This window comes from Mesoplodon mirus (assembly GCF_964341445.2).
Source record: "Mesoplodon mirus genome assembly, chromosome: 8".
Taxonomy (NCBI): Eukaryota; Metazoa; Chordata; class Mammalia; order Artiodactyla; family Ziphiidae; genus Mesoplodon; species Mesoplodon mirus.
In genome coordinates this window covers 84,705,743-84,729,601 of record NC_138984.1, presented here as the reverse complement: position 1 = coordinate 84,729,601, position 23,859 = coordinate 84,705,743, and the positions used below count along the sequence as shown (strand labels likewise).

Sequence of the window (23,859 nt, the reverse complement as noted above, 5' to 3'; positions counted from 1 at the left end):
GATGTTAAAAAAAAAACAAACAATCATCTTTATTCATGCCCAGAGGAGAACACTGACAAATTAATAAAGTTGTGATACCCTTTCCATCCATCTCCCCTATTCTGTTCACATTTGCACTGTCACTTTTATCTCTTTGAATGAACTCCTGAGAAATATACATTTAATAACATTAAAAAAATTATGCCCTTCTCTAGGAAATAAGCAAATAGTTAATGTACTGTAGAATCTCCTAAGTGTCAAACAACTGGTCTCTTACTTCTCCTTTTTTAAAGCCTAGTGATTTTATGTTTATTCCAACACCTTTCCCTTATCCCATGAAAAGATATTCATTATTTTCAATGTTAAATGAGATCTAACACTTTTCTTAAATGCTTTTACGTATATCAAAAATATACATACCTCATCTACGAAGTTAATAGCCTCAAACCAGTCTTGAAGAGCTTCAAGGCAGTATCTCACAACATTTCGGGTATATTCTTGAGTTTCCTAAAATAATAAGTTATATAAGTTTACAGTATATAAATATATATACGTTCAACTTCAAAGTATATGCAATATATAAAAAGTTGTGTGCATTGTATATATAATGGAAAAATATACAAATTTTCAAAATAACCACATCTGTCATTTCAAGGAATCATCCTTTCACAAACTAATAGTAACAACCAGTGACAGTTATGAAAATGAACTAACCTGAAATGAGTCAAAGGTGAAATAAATATATGTGATGTAAACTGGGTTCCATTTCAAAAGATCCTAAAAATATAAGTTCCCTACTGTTATTAATGGGTAGAGTTTCTTTTGGGATGATAAAAAAGTTCCAGAAATGGATAGTGGTGATGGCTGCAAAACATTGAGAATGTATTTAATGTCATTGAATTGCATACCTAAAAATGGTTAAAGTGTTAAAAAATTTATCTTATGTATATTTTGCCACAGTAAAAAAAAAAGAGGGCAGAACATATGAGTACTGTAAGCAGCCTGTGAATATCTTAGCTTGTAACAGAATCTAAAAGAAGGAAGAATAAGAATGTGCCACTTAAAATAAAGGTATTGTGAAAGAAAACTGTAATGTCTTATGGAGAAATTGATCCAGTGAAATAGGCAAGTATTAAGTTAAATGGAAAAATAAATCGTGATAGCCTCTCTTTAAAAAAATAGGCAAAGGGGCTTCCCTGGTGGCGCAATGGTTGAGAGTCCGCCTGCCGATGGAGGGGATGCGGGTTCATGCCCCGATCCGGGAGGATCCCACATGCCGCGGAGCGGCTGGGCCCGTGAGCCATGGCCGCTGGACCTGTGCGTCCGGAGCCTGTGCTCCGCAACGGGAGAGGCCACGGCGGTGAGAGGCCCGCGTACCGCAAAAAAAAAAAAAAACTACAAGCCTCACATCCATATCTAAAAATAGCATCTCTAGGGACTTCCCTGGCGGTCCAGCGGTTAAGACTCTGTGCTTTCCTACCAAACGTAAGGTAGATAGCTAGTGGGAAGCAGCCGCATAGCACAGGGAGATCAGCTCGGTGCTTTGTGACCGCCTGGAGGGGTGGGATAGGGAGGGTGGGAGGGAGACGCAAGAGGGAGGGGATATGGAAACACATGTATATGTATAACTGATTCATTATGTTATAAAGCAGAAACTAACACACCATTGTTAAGCAATTATAGTCCAATAAAGATGTAAAAAAAAAAAAAAAAAAGACTGTGCTTTCACTGCCAAGGATGTGGGCTTGATCCCTAGTGGGGAAACTAAGATCCTGCAAGCCAAGGGATGTGGCCCAAAATTAATTAGTTAATTAATTAATATAGCATCTCTTATAAAGTAGATATTATCATCCCTTTCTTTCAGAGATTTACTTCTCCTTCACCCAGCTCAGTCTCCATATCCTGTTAATTCTTCCTCAATATTGTCATGTAGGTTCACTTCCATTTCCTATTTCTGATATCATTCAGACAAAATATCACTTAACTAGTTTCCCTGCCAACAGTCTCACCCTGTTTTAATCTATCCTATATGAGATTTATCCTTCTCAAAATATTATTTTATACATTCTGTTCCCTATCTCTTACTGAAGAAAACGTAATGACACTTTAAGTTACCATAAATAATGTGTCATAACCAAACTAAAGTTGTAGATAACTCATGTATAAAGAAACATTTAAAACCAAATGTTTTCCTATTTAATCAAAGGTTTGAGTAAAGGGACACCACTATATCCTCTTTACACAAGTGTAAACTGATAAACTCTTCTGGAGAACAATTTGAAAAGTAGATATATCAAGAGTCTTCAAAAAGATGACCAATTAATTCCATTCCTAAACACAGCATACTTAATAATCATGTTCAGATCATCTCTCCCACCTCCCCATCACTATCATACCCACCTCCCAAAAGTCAGTATGCATGACTTACTAGTTTTATGACCTTGAGGAAATTACTTGAATTTTATGAGTTTCAGTTTCTCCATACGTAAAAATGGGCATAATACTACCTACCTCCTAGTACTGTTATGAAGAAGCAAATGAAATAATATACATAAAATGCTCTATGTCACAGTCTAGCACTATATCTGACAAGTACTACTTAAGCGCGCCAAAGATTCACGGCCAGGCTTAACTTCTGTCAAGCCTGCAGTAACGTAAAGTTGCCACTAGATGGAGACTTTACAGCTTATTTGTTCTGTTCAGAAAGCAAAAATTAGTAAAATTCTAGAAATGTGCCATCCCTTTATCCAAGCTATCTGTTATTAATCTAGTATAACTTGTTTAACTATCCCTTAGCATTTTCAAGAACCAAATAGCATATAGGGCAATCAGACAAAGAAAGTAAGCTATCAGGTGAAGTTCCTTTTTTCTATTGCTAATCCTTTAGTTTTATATTTTATAATTAGAGAACATAAACATAAAGCAATAGCTTTGTTTTACTTAAAATAATAGTCTTTCTTCTAGTTTACATTTCTAAAACCTGACAACACTGCTGCTAAAAAGCTCTATGTCTAGAGCTTGCTTAAGAGACAATTATAGCAAAGTGATAAAGAGCACTGGTTCTGAAATCAGATGGATTTGTTTTTAAACTCAAGCTTCCACTTGCAGCTGTGTAAATGTGAGCAAATTATTTAACCTCTGAAAGAAAAGGATGATACTATCTACTTTATAAGAGATGTTATGAAGATTAGATACGAACATAATGTAAGCAATATAATGTAAAGAACAATGTCTGGCATAGTGTAGGCTCTCATCAAGAGAACGTCTTATCTAGGAACTAGATGCTCCTTTAGCTAAGAAACTACTCTCAGATACTACCAGAACAATATGAGCTCGTTTTCTCTCTGTTGTCTTCACTTCTTAGATTAAGAAAACCATAACACATTGCAATCCTGGCCTTCCAAACTGAAAAATAAACTACTGCCCGAAAACAATGATTTCTCATTATCACATAAACATAGCCCTGGCCTTATAATCCAAAATCATCCTAAACACAGTTGTCAGAATAATCCTCCTAAAATACTGACCTTTTCATATCAACATCGTATCAATCCTCCCTCCTAAATCACCATCTTTTCTGTTGGCTTATATGATGTTGCATTCTTCTGGTTTTTCTCCTCTCCCTCTCTGATGTCTAAATGTTAGTTTTTTCTTCAAGGTCCGTTTCTCTTCTCCCCCTATTTGATGTGATCCCATCCCCTGGCAATAAATGCCATTTTTATTCCCAAGGGTCTAAAATTTATAACCCTAGTCCAGATCTCTCTTTTGAGCACAAAACTCATATATCCAACTGACTATTCACTATTTCCACTTGGATGTTTCAGAGGCATCTCAAACTTAACATATCTAAAACTAACTCTGATCTCTCTAAACCTTTTCTATCGATCTTTTTCACCTCTGTAAAATTACCTCCATACATAGTTACCCCAAAATCTATTTCACTCATCAATAACATACAATCCATCACCAAGGCTTTTAGTTCTACCTTCAAAATACATCTTCAATATCCAAAATGCACCTTTAATGCACCTTGAACTTCAAACCTGAATTTCCTAGATTATTATCACAGCATCTTAATTGGTCTATTTGCTACTAGTCACGATGCTCCCCACGCTCCCCTCAATCCAGTCTTTCCAGCAAACAGAGTGATCTTTTAAATGTAAATCTGATCACATCAAACCCCTACTTTAAAATATTCACTGGCTTGTCCTTAAAATTAAATCTAAGGCTCATTAACATGTTCTATAAGAACCTGCATAAATAATACAATCCCTGCCTATCTCTCCAACTCCATCTTGTTCTGTGGCTCCAGTCACAAACTCCTTAAAATGACCAATCACTTTCCTACTGGAGGTAGGTTATTCCATACTATCTCCCCTATTCCCACCACTAACCCCGCTTTTATACTTCATATAGCTGGCTTCTTCATTCTTCAGAAAGGCCTTCCCTGATCCTCAAACGTAACCAGCCTCCACACTCATTACTCTCATAGCAATCTGATATTTTCCTGTAGAACACTTACAAAAGCTTACAAAATAAACCTGTGTGCTTACTTACTTAATGTCTATCTCTCCTATTAGACTGATCCATGAGAACAAAAACCACATCTATTTGGTTTGACACCAAAAACCCGAGCATCTAGGTAGCATCTGGCATAGAATAGCATTCAACAGATACTTTTTTGAATGAATGAGGAAACGAATCTCATATTAGATGACAGTTTTTTTGATAAATGCTACAATGGAGATTAAATGAGGTACTATAAAAACAGAGACTGGAATCATAAATATGAAAGAATTTAAATGAGCAGATTACATATCAGCTGAGTCTTATGAGTACAGTTTTTGAAGAGCTCACACTAATTGTTCTTCATTCCAGTTAGAATTGCTGCCAAAGTCCTACTGCACATCAAACAAACCCAAATCTCTGACAGTGAGACTCAGGCACATGTATTTTGCAAGCTTCCCAGATGATTCTCACATAAGAGAAGCACTGGACTAAGCAGGAAGAATGAGCTCATTTGTCAGAAAAGGGACTAACTTGAACAAAACCACTGGAATCAAGAAAGGAATTGCATGTTGAGGAATGGTAATCAATCCAATGAAGGCATGGAGGTAGAGGGGGTATAGGAAGGTGAATTACGATAAACAAGTTGAGGGCAAATTGTAGAAGGTCTTAAATGCCTCTATAGGAAATATGGACATTATCCTATAGACATAAGAACTTGAATGATTTTTAAGCAAAGGAGAGATAAGCACAGAGCTTAGCAGTAACTTTGGTATTAGGAAAAATTACAGTAGGAAGAATCTAGAGGCAGGAAAACCAGTTAAGAAACAACCCAGATTTTAAAAATATAAAGAAATAAATTAAGACAGAGGAAAGAAGTGGTAGCGAGACATTTCTGGTATGAGAGAAAATTCACGGTATCTGATTATAGCTTGAACACAGCTGGTACAGCAAGGGGAGGTTTCTATATTGGATAACTGCATCATTTAAAACACCATACATAAAATGACATAAAAAACACAGCACAAATGTTTTTAAATAGTTTAGGAACCTGAGAAAATTCATGTACCTATAAGGAGATCTACATGAATAACCAGAGCTGTTGTGAACTTCAACCTGGCTAGACTGTAACAAAGTTATGAAGCATCTGCATTTAGAGAAAGCTGGAGTCATGAGAGAAAAAAGAAATCCTCAGACACCAAGGGGGGAAAGTGGTGGGCGGTGGTGGTGGTGGGATGAACTGGGAGATTGGGATTGACATATATACACTGATATGTATAAAATAGATAACTAATAAGAACCTGCTGTATGAAAAAATAAATAAAATAAAATTCAAAAAAAACAGAAAATAGAGATCCACTTAAAGGAACACATACATTTAAAGAATATATGTAAGAGAGTCTCATAATAACCCTGTGAGGAAGAGCAGGCTTTGCTGTCCCATTTCTATTTTGTTTCCTTTAGTTTTTTAAAAGAAAAGGAGAAAGACTGAGAAGTTCAAATAGTTTTAAATGAGTTGACCAAGTCACCTAAGTCAACAGAGGCAGAGCCAAGACCACTATAAAATCTTGTGCAGGTTGGACTTCATGGGATCCATACAGCAAAATCTTAGTCAAGTCCTTAGTTTAGTAGGGTCAGGAGATAACAAACTGTCCAAGGATTCTGGAGACCCATCAAATGCATACTTTAAAATGCAAAGGTAAAATATATATTTGTACAGAAAGACATAAATGCATGCAATTATAAGCAAGCATTTCTTAACCAATTATAAGAATTTATGTTGTTGCTATGTACCCTTAGGTTCTTTTTACAGACAACTGTAAGTTGTATGAAATGTATACTGATTTTGTGCTTGGAATCTTCAAAGTGTAAACTTTATTGAGGACTATCCTCATCCCTTGAGAGACAAGAAACATTAGGAAATGAACTGATAATGGGTAAAATGAAACAATAAAGATGAATGTGGAGACTTATAAAGCTCCAAAGACTATTCACAATAAGGGAAGGCTGGAATGATATGATAACTCATTTATATAAATGAATTCTAACCTGCCTAAGAATAACAATTAACTGTCTCAGGTCAACTTTCACAAAGGTGAATTCAGAATTAAACACTGCATATTATTACACACAAGTAAACAAATCAATGTTTTCACACATAATTTTCTTAAATAATTATTTTAAAGGTAAACACAGAAATTAACAAAACATACCCTAACTTTACAATGTGATAAGAGTCCCCACATTGGCTGTGCACAGGCTTCAAGTTCAGCAGCAAAGGCAGCATAGTAGGTCTGAGATTCAAATTCCACATGCTCATTTAGTTCTCGCTTATTTAAGTTCATACCTTGCAAAAATTAAAACAGATATAAACCTTGCCAAATGGAAATAAACACCCATATTAAAAATCAAGTAAAATACTTCCAAGTACCAAACACATTTTAATGCACACAAATGGCATAATGACACAATATGTATAGAAATTAATAAATTATTAAAAATAAAATAACCTGGTCCTTTTGGAATTCTTTATAAACTACGTTTTCTTAGAAACACTTTGTGAACTGTCTCTTTCTTATATAATATAATTGAATATATTAAATAAAGTCAAAACTATTTTAATTGATGCCGGTTGAAATTTTTATGAAAGTATTATGAGTCTTTCTTGGAGAATAGATTAGAAATTTCTAGATTAATGCTTTCAAATGCTTTTAAAAATTACACTCCTATTTCCTATGTAATAGTTTGACCTTCTTCATAACTCTGATATGTTTTCATGAACACTTTGTCAAAATACTTACAAATATCAATTAATTAAAATGAGACATTTCACATGTAACTGAATGATGTGCTATTATCTTTTAATTAGTGTTTGACAGTTTAACATTAGGCATTTTGTAAACTAAAAAAAAAAAAAATGAAGAAAAAATCTGAAATTGATACCTTGAAAGAAAGATACAAAGTTCATCCATGTCACTAACAAACCATGGTCCTCCAAAAATCTCTTAGCCACACTTTGATGAGAAAGGATATTAATAAAATCACTGACAAGAGGCCAATAAGTGTTATTCTTCAGTAATGCTTCTCCACAATTCACTACCACATGTAAACTATTTTCTTCATCTAAAATAGACACACACAAGAAAAATTAGTTTAAAAAAATAGTTTCACCAATGATACAGACTATACATTTTAGAATCAGAGTCACCTAAATTCAAACTCCAGCCTGCCATTTAATAACTAAATGGCTTTAGGTATATTATATAGCTCTGAATCAATTTCCTCATCTGTAAAACAGAAAAAGACACATATCTTAAGGGAATTAAATGAAATGCTAACATAACACTTAGCACATCATTATAATAATTATTACCACATGTCTAACATATTACATGATATTAAGTTACATGTTTATGAAACCTTATTATTTTCTTGATTTTAATGATATAATGCAATATTTTCAGTTCTAATCAATAAAATGTTTTTATCCCTAGATTAATCTCATTCTATCTTTTCAATCAAATCTGTATGACTTAAATGATATATATTTAATTGCTTTCTTCTATTCAAAGGACACATAAAAACAATTTTAACACAGTATTTCAAAAATGAAACAAACAAACAAAAAATGAAACAACAAAAAACACACATAAATCTCTTAAGCTTTAAAAAAAAATCCTCAAAGTTTAAATACATTGCTGGAAGGAGGAGATGGGGAGGATTAGGTTTGTACAAAAACTTTACTATTAGAAGTTATAGCATGTATGCATTAGCTCTCTTGACCTATTCCAGCTTAACTGATTCACTGGACAAACAAGCCCCCCATTCCCACTGTAAAACACACTAATACCCATAATACACAGAATGCTCAAAGCTTGTAGCCTATTCCCTAGTACACAAGCCCCAAGGTATAAGCTTACCCAGAGTCTGTTTTTGCTTCTGTTCATACTAATTGTTCTTTTTACTATAATTATAAAATTTAAGTTACAAATACATAATCTGATAAAATATGAATGCATAAATAGAGGTATAACAAAAACTGGATCATACGCTTTTGAAAGACAATAAAAGTGCCTAAGAAAATCTTGGAGGAGAAAAATCACAAAAGTCTAGAAGGATTTTACACTCAGATTGCTTCATGAAAATCTTTATGTTCTTACTCTACTTTAAAGAAACTGAAACTGAAAATCACAGATGCTGCTTTACAGATGTGGTATATACAAGAAGGACGAGGGAGAACTCCAATAAAGAAAACCATACCTTACAACTGCTTTGCCCAAAATTCAAAGGTTGGAGAACAAACATACATTTCTGTGGTTTAAGTTAAAATCCACTGTTTAAGATACATATGTATCATTTTTTAACAATGCCTCACTTTAACCAACTTTTCAAATAACCACCTCATAGTCAAACTCATCAGTGAAGAGGGCTTCTACTACACTTCTTATTTCCATAAATTAAATTTAGGTTTCAGCCCATGAAATTACTTTACCCAACTCAAATTTAACAAGACCTAAGAACAGGACCCACAACAGGATGAGAGAGGGTATAACTGAATGAGGAAGTGGGGGTAAGGGAGCTTTTATAAATTACCCACACCTGAGATTCAGAAACGCCCTCTCTGACAAGTACTGCCACTGTGAGTTGCTGAGCAGCTGATACTGATGGGACAGTGCCTAGGGATGCTGGGATTTTTAATTTTTTAAAACATTGAGAATCACTGTTCTATTTAATTGAAATCAGAAGATGAATAAGCAAAACATACTTAATCAAAACCACTATTTTCCTGACACTGCTTTAACTACTACTGTTCTTGTGAAAAATACCTTGGAATCTTTTATGAAATAAAATGATTAGAACTTCTATTTTTATCCAACTGATACTTTTCCAAATATAGATACAGAGAGAGCAATGATTCAGTGTTAAATGATATTCACTCATCCACAAATATTTACTGAGCTCCTACTGAGGGTCAGGTAATCTAGTAAGCTCTGAAAATAAAGCGATAAATAAATCAAGATTTATACATTCTCTCTCTCCACTGAGGTTAATATCTAAGAAGACAGAGTGTGGTAAGGTCTGTAATAGGAAAAGTACAAGAAGTCATAAGAACAAATAAAGCTGGTGTACAATTTAGGAAAAGAGTTTCCTGAGGAAGTGATGTTTAACTGAGATTTACAGAAGGAAGCAGAAATTGGGATTAACCAAATAAACTAGGGATGGAGAGGAAATGGTGTTCTAAGTAGAGGAAGCAGTATAAAAAAGGATGGAATTACTGGGACAAAGAATGCAGAGAATAGGTGGCACAAATGAGTCTAGATGGCCTCATAAATCAGCTTCAGGAGTTTCAAGTTCATGTGAAGAGAATGGCAAGCTACAGAGGCGGTTTTAAGAGAGAGGACATGACTAGATGTTTAGTGTTGAGACTGACTATATAGGAGGGTGCTGATGACTAGGAGTAGAAGGCCTAGAGATGGCAATGGCTTGAACTATGGTGTTGGCATGAAGATGCAGAGATGAAAAGAATTGGCTATTCTAAGATATTCAGAAGGATTTAAATGACAGACCTGGTGATGTTCACTATTTCTACAAAGAGTAAGAAGTCAAAAATGACTCCTAGGTTTTTAGGTTGGGCAACTCTGTAGATGGTTAGAGTGGTACCAACACACCGACTTGAGTGCTAATACACACATACATATATACACATACACACACATGCACAAATGCAATAGAAAAGAAGCAGGCTTGACAGAGACAGAATGGGTTTTTGGTGTTGACACTGTGTGTCTGAGGTGCTTGTAGACATCCAAAGGATATAGTTTAATAAACAATTTGATATGCAGGACAGAAGATCAATCTGGCATTATTAGCAACTACAGACATTCCTATAGTTATGCAACACACGGTTTGGTTTGGTTTTTCTTAAACTTTATTCCTTCTTTTATTTTTTTAAAGTTAACCATTTTGGGGGGGGGGGGCGGGTACACGGGCCTCTCACTGCTGTGGCCTCTCCCGTTGCGGAGCACAGGCTCCGGACGCACAGGCTCAGCAGCCATGGCTCACGGGCCCAGCCGCTCTGTGGCATGTGGGATCTTCCCAGACCGGGGCACGAACCCGTGTCCCCTGCATCGGCAGGCTGACTCTCAACCACTGCGCCACCAGGGAAGCCCTCTTTTTTTAATTTATTTACTTTTGCTGTGTTGGGTCTTCGTCGCTGCGTGGGCTTTCTCTAGTTGCAGTGAGCGGGGGCTATCTTTGTTGCGGTGCACAGGCTTCTCACTGCAGTGGCTTCTCCTGTTGCAGAGCATGGGCTCTAGGTGCGCAGGCTTCAGTAGTTGTGGTACAAGGGCTCGGCAGTTGTGGCTCACGGGCTCTAGAGTGCAGGCTCAGTAGTTGCGGCACATGGGCTTAGTTGCTCCGTGGCATGTGGGATCTTCCCTGACCAGGGCTCGAACCCGTGTCCCCTGCATTGGCAGGCGGACTCTTAACCACTGCGCCACCAGGGAAGTCCCAGAACACATGGTTTTAAGTTCCATTTTAAACAGACAGTTGCATAAGACAAACTGTAAAATTTCAGGGATATGGAAAGTTATAAGTTATATTTGGAATCACAAAGTGCAGAAATGAATACAACAAAGTAAAAGTATAAGGAAGGGAGCACGTACTACTAGAGGCTTTTTCCTATTAATCTTCAGCTATTGCTGTGGCCATGTGAATTCTCATTGTATCAGCTCCGACATTTACTAACAGTGTAGACAAAATTTTCAAATATTGTCTAATGACAATGTATACAAAGGCTAGATAGGGGCTATTACAAAGTAAGAAGTATAAAGAACTTGTGTAATATCTGTAGCTAGTTCAATATATTTAAAGCTCATTCCAATACTCTTCATGTAAAAACAGGGAAAACATATGGTGCTTTTAGAAAACCAGTAAGTATGTAACATGAAATGTTATGCTACTTTTGAAAGAGGAAAAAAAAACAGCATAGGAGCTAAAGATAGTTTTAGACTTGGCTTAGAAATAATGTAATTTATTGCTAGAAAAAATACATTTATATTTAAAGATCTTAGCAATGCTACTTATAGCTATTTAGCTTTTGGAAAATTCAATTTGTGTAAGAATTTCCAGGACAGACTAACTGCATTAGAAGGAAGTATGTGTAGAAAGCAACTAAGACCATGTAATATGATTTCAGAAAATATGGGAAAAATGAGAAACACAGAGACAGCAAGACCAAGTGCCAAGAAACACCAACACTGATAGAACAAGTAGAAAATAGTTTCATGCCACACAAAGAACAGAGAATCAACAGTGTAAAATGATGATGGTAATCAAGCAAGATAAGGTCCAAAGTGTTGCCACTGGCTTCCTTATCGTGTAGTCATAGAAAGGATGACCATATAATTTATCGTATAAACAGGGACACTTTTGAGAGTAAAAAGGACTGTATGAAAAATGATGTCAAAATAACAGGCATAACTTGGAGCTGTTCTGGGGAAAGTAGGACATGCGGCTACTGGAGTCATGGACAATTTTGGAGACAGCAATAGAATGACGGAAGCAGACACTAGATTGAGGTGGGTTAATGAGTGACCGCAAGATAAGGAAATGAACATAAAAACTCTCTCAGGAAAGATGCCTATAGAAAAAAGTGGGAGGCAGACTCATATACATCTTCCTCCCAAACATTCTCCTCTGAAATGCAAACCATATAAAATAAGCATAGCTAAACTACTTAGCCAAGAAAATAGACTCAAGATTCTTTTCAAAAGAGTAGATAGTTCTAATTTTTTAAAGTTTTCCAGTTTATAAATTAAAAATACTATACTTGTGAAAAGTCCTTTTCTAATTATATAATTCTACACATAAGAATATCACTGATATAGCTGAATGATGATAGACACTATTTCAAAAAAGAAAAGAGAAAGTAATATACATAGCTAAATCTCTAAGAAAGAAAAGGTCATCCTACACAAAGACAGAAAAAGTACAATACAAAGCAGCTTTTAATTTTTCTTTTAAAAAGGTAAAGAGGTATACTGTTCAATGTAAATAATGTATTATTCTCCCCCTATACCTACAATGGGAAGGCAGAGTTACTCAGTGGGTCAGAGTATGGGTTAGACACCTAGCTTTACCACTTACAGCTATAAAACCATAGATCACTGACTTTTCAACTTCCTAAACCACAAATGCCTCATCTATAAAATGGAAAAAACAATATCTACTCCCCAGAATTACTGATAAATTAGGTAATACATGTAAAGTACTGAAAAAAAAGCATGGTATACAGTACGTGCTCGAAAGATGGTAGCCATCTTAATTATTAGCAAGCTATTATTATATATAAGGCATCATGCCCTGCGCTGAGTCTTATATAAATTTTCAGGCTATGGTATTGCATCTGAGAATAGGCAGACTATCAGTATAAGGAGAAAATAGGAGCTGATATGCAAAAGGAGACAACAGCAGAAGGCAAGTCTCACGTATAAGATCTCCCATCCACAGAGAATGGAAAGGTCCTAAGATTTAATTTGAGGCATTATTTGTTGTTATTTTTTAAGTTTAGCTCCAAGTGTCAACAAGTGAAGACACAGTCCTATTAATGTTGGCCTGGCTGTATTGTGGCTAAGAACAAAGATTCTGACATCAGGAGATATAAAGTCCTTCTTGGCTCTGTCACCTACTAACTATAGAATCTACAGCAAATGACTTAATTTCTCTAAACTTCAATTTACTCATCTTTAAAGTGGAAATAATAATAACGCCAATCTAGAGAGTTGTTCAGAAGCTTAACTGAGACAACATATAAATAGTATTAACACAGAGCCTAGTACAGAGCAAATACTCAAATAATATAAATTATTACAAGGAGGCGAAGTCAAGATGAAAGACCACAAAGAAATAAGAATGGGAGGAATTCCTAGAAATGTTACGGCAATTTGAGGAAGCATAAAGGAAGAAAATTAAAGATCACACTAAAGGAACATATAAAAGGCAAGATTTATTCCAACTTTTAAATTATAAAAGTATACGCATATAAAATGTCTAAAGCTGACAGTAACAAATTCATGATTAAAAAAACAGAAACATATCTAATTAATAAGAAAATGGTTAAATAATGGTAAAGTCATATGATATTACTACCTGCAATCATGAAAGAACATGTTCTTGATGTGTACACTTGATAGCATATTTTAAAGTACATATTCACATCTATAAATATACTCACATCACACAAAAAGACAGAAAAGAAATATCCCAAAATATTTGTTAATATTAAGTTATTTGTTAATAACAAAACTATAGGTGATTTTAAAGTTTTTCTTTAAATTTTGCTGAAATTTTTTAAAATTTTTCTTTAATAAACGTATTATTTTATAATATTTTTAAAAGCTATTTTTAAGTATAAAGGGAGTTTTTAAGATTACTTATACAAAGTATACTTATAAAACTAGTAAAAATAATTCTGAGTTTACCTTGTAGCTCACTTTTAATAAGGCAACTTTCCATCATGTATAACAGCACAGTGACCATAATATCCAGCAGCTGACATTCTTCTGTTACCTGTCTGGCTAGCTCCTCATTGCTGAACAACTGAACACTAATATGCACAATTCTGTTAGACATTGTGTCTGATTCATGACTTTTCTTCAGTGTTTTCATAATGAAAGCATAATGCTGAACAAAAGTTTTTGTAAAAGCAACCTGTAAAATGTTTTAAATAGGAAGAAAAAAACACAGTTTAAGTTTTATAACACATTTTCCAACATATTATACTAGCATTTTAAAGTTATGATTAGCTTGTGATGATATCCAAGATAAATGGAAAAATAATTTCAGTGACGATGGTAGTCTTACATTTGTCCTTTTTTGGAAAATTAGCAAAATACTTTGATGGTTAAAAAATGTTCAAAATGCATTTTAAATTATTAAAGTTTTAAAGCAATTACAAAGATAGTCTAAAAATACAAATCTTCACTTTGCTCACAAATATATCAATTCACTAATGTCAAAGTATATGTCTTTGTCCTGTGCTACCAACTTTAACAACAAAATCTAAAGCCTCACCCGAAAACCATCAGAGTTGTTTATGTAACTAAACAATAAGTGAGTCAATGTGACTATTCCAAAAGAAATAATATCTTTTCCTAGTTGATCTGAAAGCCAACCACTATTCTCACTAAATATTCTCTTCTGTATACCATATACATTTCCTCTACTGTTTTCTTAAGGAGGTATAAAGACACAAAACAACAGCATTATTAAAGTGTCACTCCTAAAGAGGCTTTACTACCTAAACCATAAGAACTATAGCATGATTTATTGTCTTTTCAGACACTAGGTTGTGTAACTTTGCCATAACCATATGGTAGTAACAGGTGAGTCCACACCCTCTGAAACTAGAGACTTCACCTATGTACATGTGTACATGAGTCAATACCATTGTATCTTTAACAGTTATGGCCAGCAGCTACAAACTCCATGCTTTTCCCATGCCTAACCATACAATCTAAATTCAGTTGCCCCCATTAAACATTCTCATAGCACCTTGTACCTTTCTCCTTTAGAGAACTTACTACAATTTGTAACTACATATTTATTTGTGCAACTGTGTTTTTGTTTGTCCCCCAGCAATCCCTTTGGACCAAGTTTCATGCACAAAGGCAACCCTTAGGAATCCTGCTCTGTAATGGTGCTTTGACTCAGATCTACAATACTGTGCTTTTTGTGCAGGCCCTCTTTTGGCAACAGAGCTGAGAAATATATCAAAAAGATTTAGTATTGAAAAGGCAAAGAAAGAGGAGCAAAGTTCAGAAAGGAAGGAAAAAATGTAGATACCTTATACTCTTGATCTGGAAGCATGTTGAGTAAGAAAGTGACCATCTTCTGGGGAAATTCATACTTTATAGTCCAAAACAAGAGTTCTTCTAAGAAACTTTTATGCTTCAAAACATCCATTATGGATTGATCTACATAAGAAAAATAAAATTTATCACCCTAATGATTTAAGTTGCCCATCTCACTGAACCTTACTATGATTAATAACCCATCAAACTCAAACATCTTAATACACCTAAAAATTAAGGCTATCCTTTCAATAATTCAAATGATAATGCTAACAATATCAAGCTAAATTTCTATAATGTCCACAGTATATAAATAATAAAATACTTAATCCTTATAATTTAATATAAAGCAGTTACTAGAAAAATAAGTAATTACTTGCCCTTAAACATAAGCCATTTATCTAAAATTTCTACTAAGATTTAAAACAATTATCTTACAAGAACAATATTCATGGCACTTAATTTAAAATGGTAATAATAATTTTAACCTAAAAACATACTATTAAGGATATAAACTCAAAAGTTATCTAAATTTTTTACTTTTGAAAAAAAGCTTTATGGATGAATAATTTATTTCTCTAAATTTATCCTTCATAAATGAAATATTAACTTCACTAGAGAAGATAATCACTAGTGCATTGCTTACTCTAGTATACAGAAGCATTTACTTTCTTCTGGTAGGAACATACCAGGAAACACATAGAACATTAGATATGCTTACTTGCACTGGACTCCAGATGCCCTCTTCATGCATAGAGGAAACAGGAAATGCGTGCCCCTTTTGAATAAAGGTATTCAAAGGGGGGAATAAAATTATTTACTGGAAAGTTTATTTTCTAAAGCCAAGTACCACTCCTTGAGGGTTAGGCTGTCTCTTGCTTATCTCTGCCTCCTTGCCATGCTTAATCAACAGAAAGGTCTCAACTGGTATATGATGAATTGAAATGTTTTAAATTTTTATTTTACATTGGAGTATAGTTGATTAACAATGTTGTATTAGTTTCAAGGTGTACAGCAAAGTGTGAACTGAATATTTTTAATACTTTGGCTATCTCTTTCTCTCACTTTCTCTAATTTTTTTCCCCTCAAAATGAACTAGAAAATTCTATTAATCTTTATTGGAGCAAATTATCTTGGGATACTGCTCTGGACCATCAGTTCTATATAAGGGCATCAAGAAGATAAGGGCATCAAGTGTCAACTATGAATGGACTGTTTCAGTGACAGTGCTTAAGCAGAGACTAGAGTTAGATGAGAGATTTGAAAAACCAGTATCACATGAACCAAAATACTCAGGTACAGCCCTAACTATATCACAGTTGAAGTAGTCTTGCAGGGTAACCCTGCAGAGTTTTTTCAATTAACCTTACCTCAATCCTACCCCAGTGTCACAGTTCTTCTATTATTGAGTAATGTGTTCATACCACATCTCCTCAGGTAACGGGTCTAAATGAGTAACAACTCAGTATTTAATCACTCTCTTGGTTCTTTTGTAAAACACTGAGTTTAATAAGACTTGAATCAGATATTACAGTTAGATGTAACTTTAACCCCATGTTCGATTAATAATTAATAACCCATTATTTTCAGAATAATAATTTCATTAATCTAGAGACACTACAATTTAGATTACAGAGAGACCAAAGTATCTGCTAATCCCCTACCTAACTCCCTTTCAGTGGTGCCTTTAGTATAAGCTGTATGTAGTAGGAGTAAAAGTATAAATACAATTACACTACACATCCCTTTATTGGAAACAATAATTCTTTATTTTCCAAATCTCAGAATTTTCTACTTGTAAAACAGAAATCTCTTCCTCTTGAAATAGATCATTCCCAGGATATGGCAATGATTTAAAAAAAAGACATAAACCAGTCCTGCAAGAAATGAGGTAAAATATATTCAAAGGCACAAGCTGACAGATTCAAAGCCAAAAAAGTAATAAAATTAGGGACCAAATGAATCAGGTGACAGGAATATAAGGATTACAATTAAAAATTAGAATATAATCCACAGCACACATTGCTGAAGCCAATTTAATTCTCAAAATTCACTTGGTACTAACATGACTGAAAATTTCACAGACTACCAAAAAAATAAAACCCTCACAGAGAAGTGCTTCTGAAAATAATTACAAAGTTGAACAAAACTAGCAGTATTTATCCTAAAATTCAGTTATAACTCTCTGCAAGCTTGTATTAGCCAAAGATAAGCCTGAAGCTACCATAATTATTATATGTCAAGCATTAAAAAAAAAAGATACATTAACTTTGTTTTAAATAAATAAAACAATCTGAATGCACCAGAAAAGCTATGGCTGCTACTAAAATGCTGCAGTTATGTACAATCCAATTTTTCTAACTTCAGACATAAAAAAAAAGGGAGAAAAACCCACAATGTCTTCACTGTTATTCTTAAAATAAATGATATCAGCTTCCCAAGGTATTTAAAGCATGTGTTATGTGTTTTACATGTTATGTTATGGAAATGTGGTTAGAAATGCTTCCATTAGTTACGTATGATTATTTACCTTTAAAATCTTGATTAAATTGTCATGACCTTTACAACGCCTAAACAATTCAAGCCAAATTGTAAAGAGATTTTTGAAGAATCAGTATGTGGTACAAATGCATGACAGCATTTAATTTAGACAGTAGAGTCCAGCCTCTGCAACTCACGAGCTCAATAATCTTGGCCATGTTAGCTGAAGCCCTCTAGGCCTAGGCTTTTCACCCTTAAAAGTGCGGTTTTGAGAATAGGCATTGATGTGTTTGTTAGCACAGTGCCTCTCCTCTTGCCTATCGTTACATGTTTTATTTTGAGCTCACTTTCAAACTGTTGAATCAAATTCTTACAAAAACTAAACCACTCCCTGAACTTCAGACATTTTCAAAAGCAACAATTACTTTTTGAAAACAGAGGTTCTACTAATTCAAAAAGCCTCACTTTCAACTTTTTCAAACAGCCACTTCTTCCACATACATACTTAAACCAAACATGATAACTGATCAAGTCTTAAATCTCTATACCACTTCTTACCAGTAGAGGAAGGAAGAGAAAACAATCAATCTCAAATGCAAAAAAATTCATATAATAGAAAATCAACTTCAACATAAAGTCTGCATATAAAGTAACTTCAGGGCTTCCCTGGTGATGCAGTGGTTGAAAGTCTGCCTGCAGATGCAGGGGACGCGGGTTCGTGCCCGGGTCTGGGAGGATCCCACATGCCGCGGAGCGGCTGGGCCTGTGAGCCATGGCCGCTGAGCCTGCGCGTCCAGAGCCTGTGCTCCGCAACGGGAGAGGCCACAACAGTGAGAGGCCCGTGTACCGCAAAAAAAAAAAAAAAAAAAGTAACTTCAGCCAGAGTCTGACCAGGCTGAAGGAAAACAATGACCTCTTACGCCATAACAGGTATTTTCTGAACATCCCTGAAGCTTAAACTCAAGTATATGCCTAACAATCTCCTCCAACTCAGATGTGTCTCAAGGACTCAGGTAAACACACAGACAACTCTGGTAAGTCAAGGGGCCAGTTAGCCATATGGATTTCTAATTTCTTTCAGGCATTACAGGTTCTCTGCTGGGCCACGAAGAAAGGTAAGATATGCATGTCGGCCAGCAAGTCAAATTTCATGCCCTTTGCTAACAGTCTGTAAGTTAAAGGCAACAACATGAGTAACTAAGTACAGACTTACAAAATGAGCGGAAACTGCCTGCTTGCTCCACCTTCCAAGCAGTCCTAAACTTTCCACAAGACACACTTAGCACCAGAAGTAAGAATTTTTTCATCAAAATAATATTTTAACCTCTGGAGACTTTCTAACAGACCATACTAACCCAGAAAATAGACTATGTTAAGATTTGGAAATCCATGGCAAAAATCCAGAGCACAGGCTGCCAACTAATAACAAGTACTCTAGAAAAGCTTTTAGGGAGGGTCAAGAAAATATAGTGATAAAGCACTTAAACTCTAGGATTTGAATTAAGGACCTACTTCTCATTAGCTGTTATACCTAACATGCCTCCATTTCCTCATTCATAAAATAGTAATAATAATAAAACCGGCTTCATATGGTTACTTGGAGAATTAAATGACACAATGCATGTGATGTGATTAGCACTATGTCTAGCATATATAAAACGTTCAATAAATATTACTTATTACTAATCTATTCCCTCACTACAGGCATATCTACTTCTTCCTTTGCAACAATATGTATTGAGTCCTTTCTGAGCCCTTAATATGTGGTAAGTGCCATTCATTCTCATTCTCACTCTCTTTCACTCTTGTTACTTTTTCTCAAACATACACCTAAAATCTCCCTCTTGCTCATCCTTTAAATCAAATTAAAGCTTTACACCAAATATGCTGGATCCAAATCAAATGAAGAGACTATTTTTCTGGCTCAAATATGATGTTGCTCATTTTATAAAGAAAACAAATGAACAAAATCCCAACAGTAAGGGTTTTACTTGCTTTCGAGTTCCCCCACAATCACGCTCTAACAACACTTTCTCCATATTAGACAAATCTAATAACATTACTGTCCCTTCAAGTGCTCTTAATGATTAAGCATTTTTTTTTTTTTTTTTTTTTTTCCTTTTTGCGGTATGCGGGCCTCTCACTGTTGTGGCCTCCCCCGTTGCGGAGCACAGGCTCCGGATGCGCAGGCCCAGCGGCCATGGCTCACGGGCCCAGCCGCTCCGCGGCATATGGGATCCTCCCAGACCGGGGCACGAACCCGTATCCCCTGCATCGGCAGGCGGACTCTCAACCACTTGCGCCACCAGGGAGGCCCAAGCATTTTTTTATACAAGGAAAAAACAAAATATAAATACCTTTGGTGTTACTGCTTAGTTTGACCCTCTTTCTCTTGCCCAGACCTTGACTCCCATCCTGATCCTCCTGGAGAAAAACAAAATTAGCATTATCTGTAGTCTTATTCATGAATTTATACATTTTATGTAAATATAAATATGCTTATAAATTATGTTAAATATAAAATATAGGCATGCTTACATATTATTAACCAACGATTTTATGTATTTGCTGTCATAAACTATATTTTAATGCTAACTTTAAATTGAAAATTAAATTTAAAATTAGCATTATAATTAAAATATATCATGAAAATCCTTAGGATTAAAATATAAGAGTTCTTAAACTTAATCTGTGCTTCTAATGAAAGACTCTTAAACACCCCAAAATGCCAAAATAAAAATTTTCCTAACCTTATAAATATAATATCAAAGAAGCTAAAGGCGAGGAGGGAGCAGATTAGCATAGGAAGGAAGGGGAAAAGGAGAAGAGGGTTAAAACAATGAGTAGAGGAAAGGCTTTGAAGAGTCTAACACAAACAAAATGAGTTCAAGAGATCAAGTTCTGAAAAATAAGCATAGCATATTAGAAGCTGGAGTTGACAGTCAAAAAAATAATAATAAAAACAAATTAAAATGTGCTTAGGAAAAAAATCCAAGAAGAAAATACATGCATTTCTGCTCACATGTGATATATCCATTCCTGAAAAAAAACTCACATTAAAAAAAACAAGGCAGACTTCCCTGGTGGTAAGGTGGTTAAGAATCTGCCTGCCAATGCAGGGGACATGAGTTTGAGCCGTGTCCAGGAAGATCCCACATGCTGTGGAGCAACTAAGCCCACGAGCCACAACTACTGAGCCCACGTGCCACACTACTGAAGACCGCGCGCCTAGAGCCTGTGCTCTGCAACAAGAGAAGCCACCGCAATGAGAAGCCTGTGCACCACAACGAAGAGTAGCCCCCACTCACTGCAATTAGAGAAAACCCACACACAACAATGAAGACCCAAAGCAACCAAAAGTTAATTAATTAATTAATTTAAAAGAAAGAACATGTAAATATAGAAGACACTTTAAAGATGTTTAAAAAAAAAAAAAAAAAAGCTGGGTCTTCCTTGGTGGCGCAGTGGTTAAGAATCCGCCTGCCAAATGCAGGGGACACAGGTTCAAGCCCTGGTCCGGGAAGATCCCACATGCCATGGAGCAACTAAGCCCATGTGCCACAACTACTGATCCTGCCCTCTAGAGCCCACGAGCCACAACTACTGAGACTGTGTGCCACAACTACTGAAGCCTGTGCACCTAGAGCCCACGCTCTGCAACAAGAGAAGCCACCGCAATGAGAAGCCTGCACACCGCAATGCAGAGAAGCCCCCGCTCGCCTCAACTAGAGAAAGCCCGCGCACAGCAACGAAGACCCAACAACAGCCAAAAATAAATAAATAAAATAAAATACATTTTTAATTTTAAAAAAAGGCTTATAGGAAATAAAAGGGTGAGGGGCAGACCACTCACAGCCTATTTTGTAACCTAGAAAGTTTGTAACCAAAGAAGTAACAGAAGCAATAATCAGTACCTGGGGAGATCATTTGGATGCCCAGGCAAACATCTTGGAGTGATTTGAGGCTGTCTCAGGGGATGTTAACAACCTACCACAGCAAAAAAGTGGGAAGCTAGCTGGCTGAGACAACACAGAGGGAAGAGGAGCCGAGGAAGCAGCCTGCTACTAGAGAAACCAACAGTGAGGCTAGTGATATGCCTCTTAGGGAGGGCGCCATGGGTGCAGATGCTCATTTCTGATTTCCTTTGAATGTTGCTAAAAAGGTTCCTGCTGCCTTCACAGTTCAGGGTTTTTTCCCCTCCACCTAAAGGATATGATTCTACCCCACTATCCCAGCTCTCCTGAGCTTGGAAAGATTGCATAGGAATCCAAAACTTCCATGTTATACTGACACCTTTTTCCTATATTTCCAAACATATATGAGCCAACTGGTATTATAAAGACATGTGGTAGCATTTTGGCACACAGTCTGTTGTGCTAACCAATTATGTTGGTGGCAGGTTAGAAGCATGGTACAAATTCCCAGACACTTGCTCAATTAAATCAAGTCTCCAAAGCAGAAAAGCCTCGGCTTTAAACTGCTGCTCTGCCCACTGGTGTAGTCTCCTTGGCCTGTGCACCACAGACTTAACTCCAGGTTTCTGCCAAGTCCAGCATCAGTCCTCAGGACCAGTCTGGGGTTACCCAAAGATACTACTTAGCTCAGTCATTCAGCATTTACTAAGCACTTCAATATGGTCTCCCTGTTAATTCCTACCAAAGCCAGGCCTCTATGGTCTACCTGGCAGTAATACTGACAGTCAAACTACACTCTCTTCTTCCTCTGCCACCCTCACCTTGCCCTTAGAGAAACTCAACCAGTATGAAATTTGGAGCCATAAAAGACAGACATAAGAATGTAAAACTATGCCACAGGACCCAGAAGGTTCTAAAATTTGAGATTGTAGCTAACAGCCATTAATGAAACTGCTCTCCCAGCCCTGAGAGAAAAGAAAAAAAAGAAAAAAGAAAAACTTTTAATGTTATATTCCAGGTTAGGATTACTTCATAATTTCAAATACAAACTTCCTATGAAAAGAGTATCCTTGATCAAGCAATAGTCATGGCAATATGAAGTTTTACAAATTTCCCAACCTTACACTTTAAAGGACAAGTAAAATTAGCCAAGCAAAGGAAAGGAAAGTCATTCCAAGAAGACACCATGAATAAAGGCACAATGACAAAAGTCTAGAAACAAAGATCAGCTTGACAACATCATAGATATCAAACTCAGCTAGGAAGGGAGTTTACCTCCATCTAAACTGGGGGGAAAATGTGTACTCTTGTACATCGTTTGAGAGAGGATATAATAAAACTATTGTCCTGAATGGCAATTTGTCAATACACATGTCAAAAGTCGTTAAAGTATATCTATCACTGGAACAGAAATTCCAGTTCTAGGAATTTATCCTGAAGAAATAATCAGACAAGTGAATAGGGACTATATGCATAGATACTCATCACAATGTTATTCATAATAGAAAAAAAAATCTTTGGTTTCCAACAGCAGAGCAGGGGATTAGGTAAATAAATTATAGCACACATATATCCTATGAAGAAAAACAATACTAGAGCTCTATATTCACTGTGAACCAGATAGATGTTCAAAAACTATTACTATAAATGAGAAAAAAAAAGGCATGCTATGAAGAATAGCATATGGAGTATGAAATCATTTAAGTACTGATAATACACACAAATAAAATCTCTTAAAATATACCCCTTGCTACAGATGTTCAAAACTACCATTAGTAAGAACAGCAGGTTACTGAACAGCATATATATAGCATGGAGCCATTAAAATATACTATATATAAAATCTGTTAGAATATATTTGTTTACAGTAAGTCACCTATAAGTGATAGAGTAATAGGTAATTTCATCATCTTTTTGCTAATATTAATTTTCTATTTATTCAACGATGACAATGAATTATAGCTTTAAGCTAATAAATATGTTTTTAATACTAATTCTGATTGCCAATCCTAACTACAACGATCTGCTCAAGATAATGGATTACTGTGTTATCTATTACAAGTCCCATTTTTTTTAATTTGAGAAAGAACAAAACAAAATCTTTGTTTTAACAAACAAGAATTACT

At 35.5% G+C, this 23,859-nt stretch overlaps 1 protein-coding gene across 3 annotated transcripts in view; it reads right to left on the bottom strand.

Annotated features, from left to right (window-relative positions):
* UBR3 (ubiquitin protein ligase E3 component n-recognin 3) overlaps positions 1-23,859 on the bottom strand; it is a 229,566-nt gene that overhangs the window by 135,697 nt on the left and 70,010 nt on the right. For all 3 annotated transcript variants that reach the window (XM_082630548.1, XM_082630550.1, XM_082630549.1), the window contains exons 6-11: positions 20,177-20,243; positions 15,331-15,461; positions 13,968-14,196; positions 7,429-7,608; positions 6,699-6,832; positions 400-486 (exon numbers count right to left, since the gene is read on the bottom strand). In XM_082630548.1, the coding sequence (XP_082486674.1) occupies positions 400-486; positions 6,699-6,832; positions 7,429-7,608; positions 13,968-14,196; positions 15,331-15,461; positions 20,177-20,243 (828 nt within the window). The remainder of the gene's footprint in view (positions 1-399; positions 487-6,698; positions 6,833-7,428; positions 7,609-13,967; positions 14,197-15,330; positions 15,462-20,176; positions 20,244-23,859) is intronic.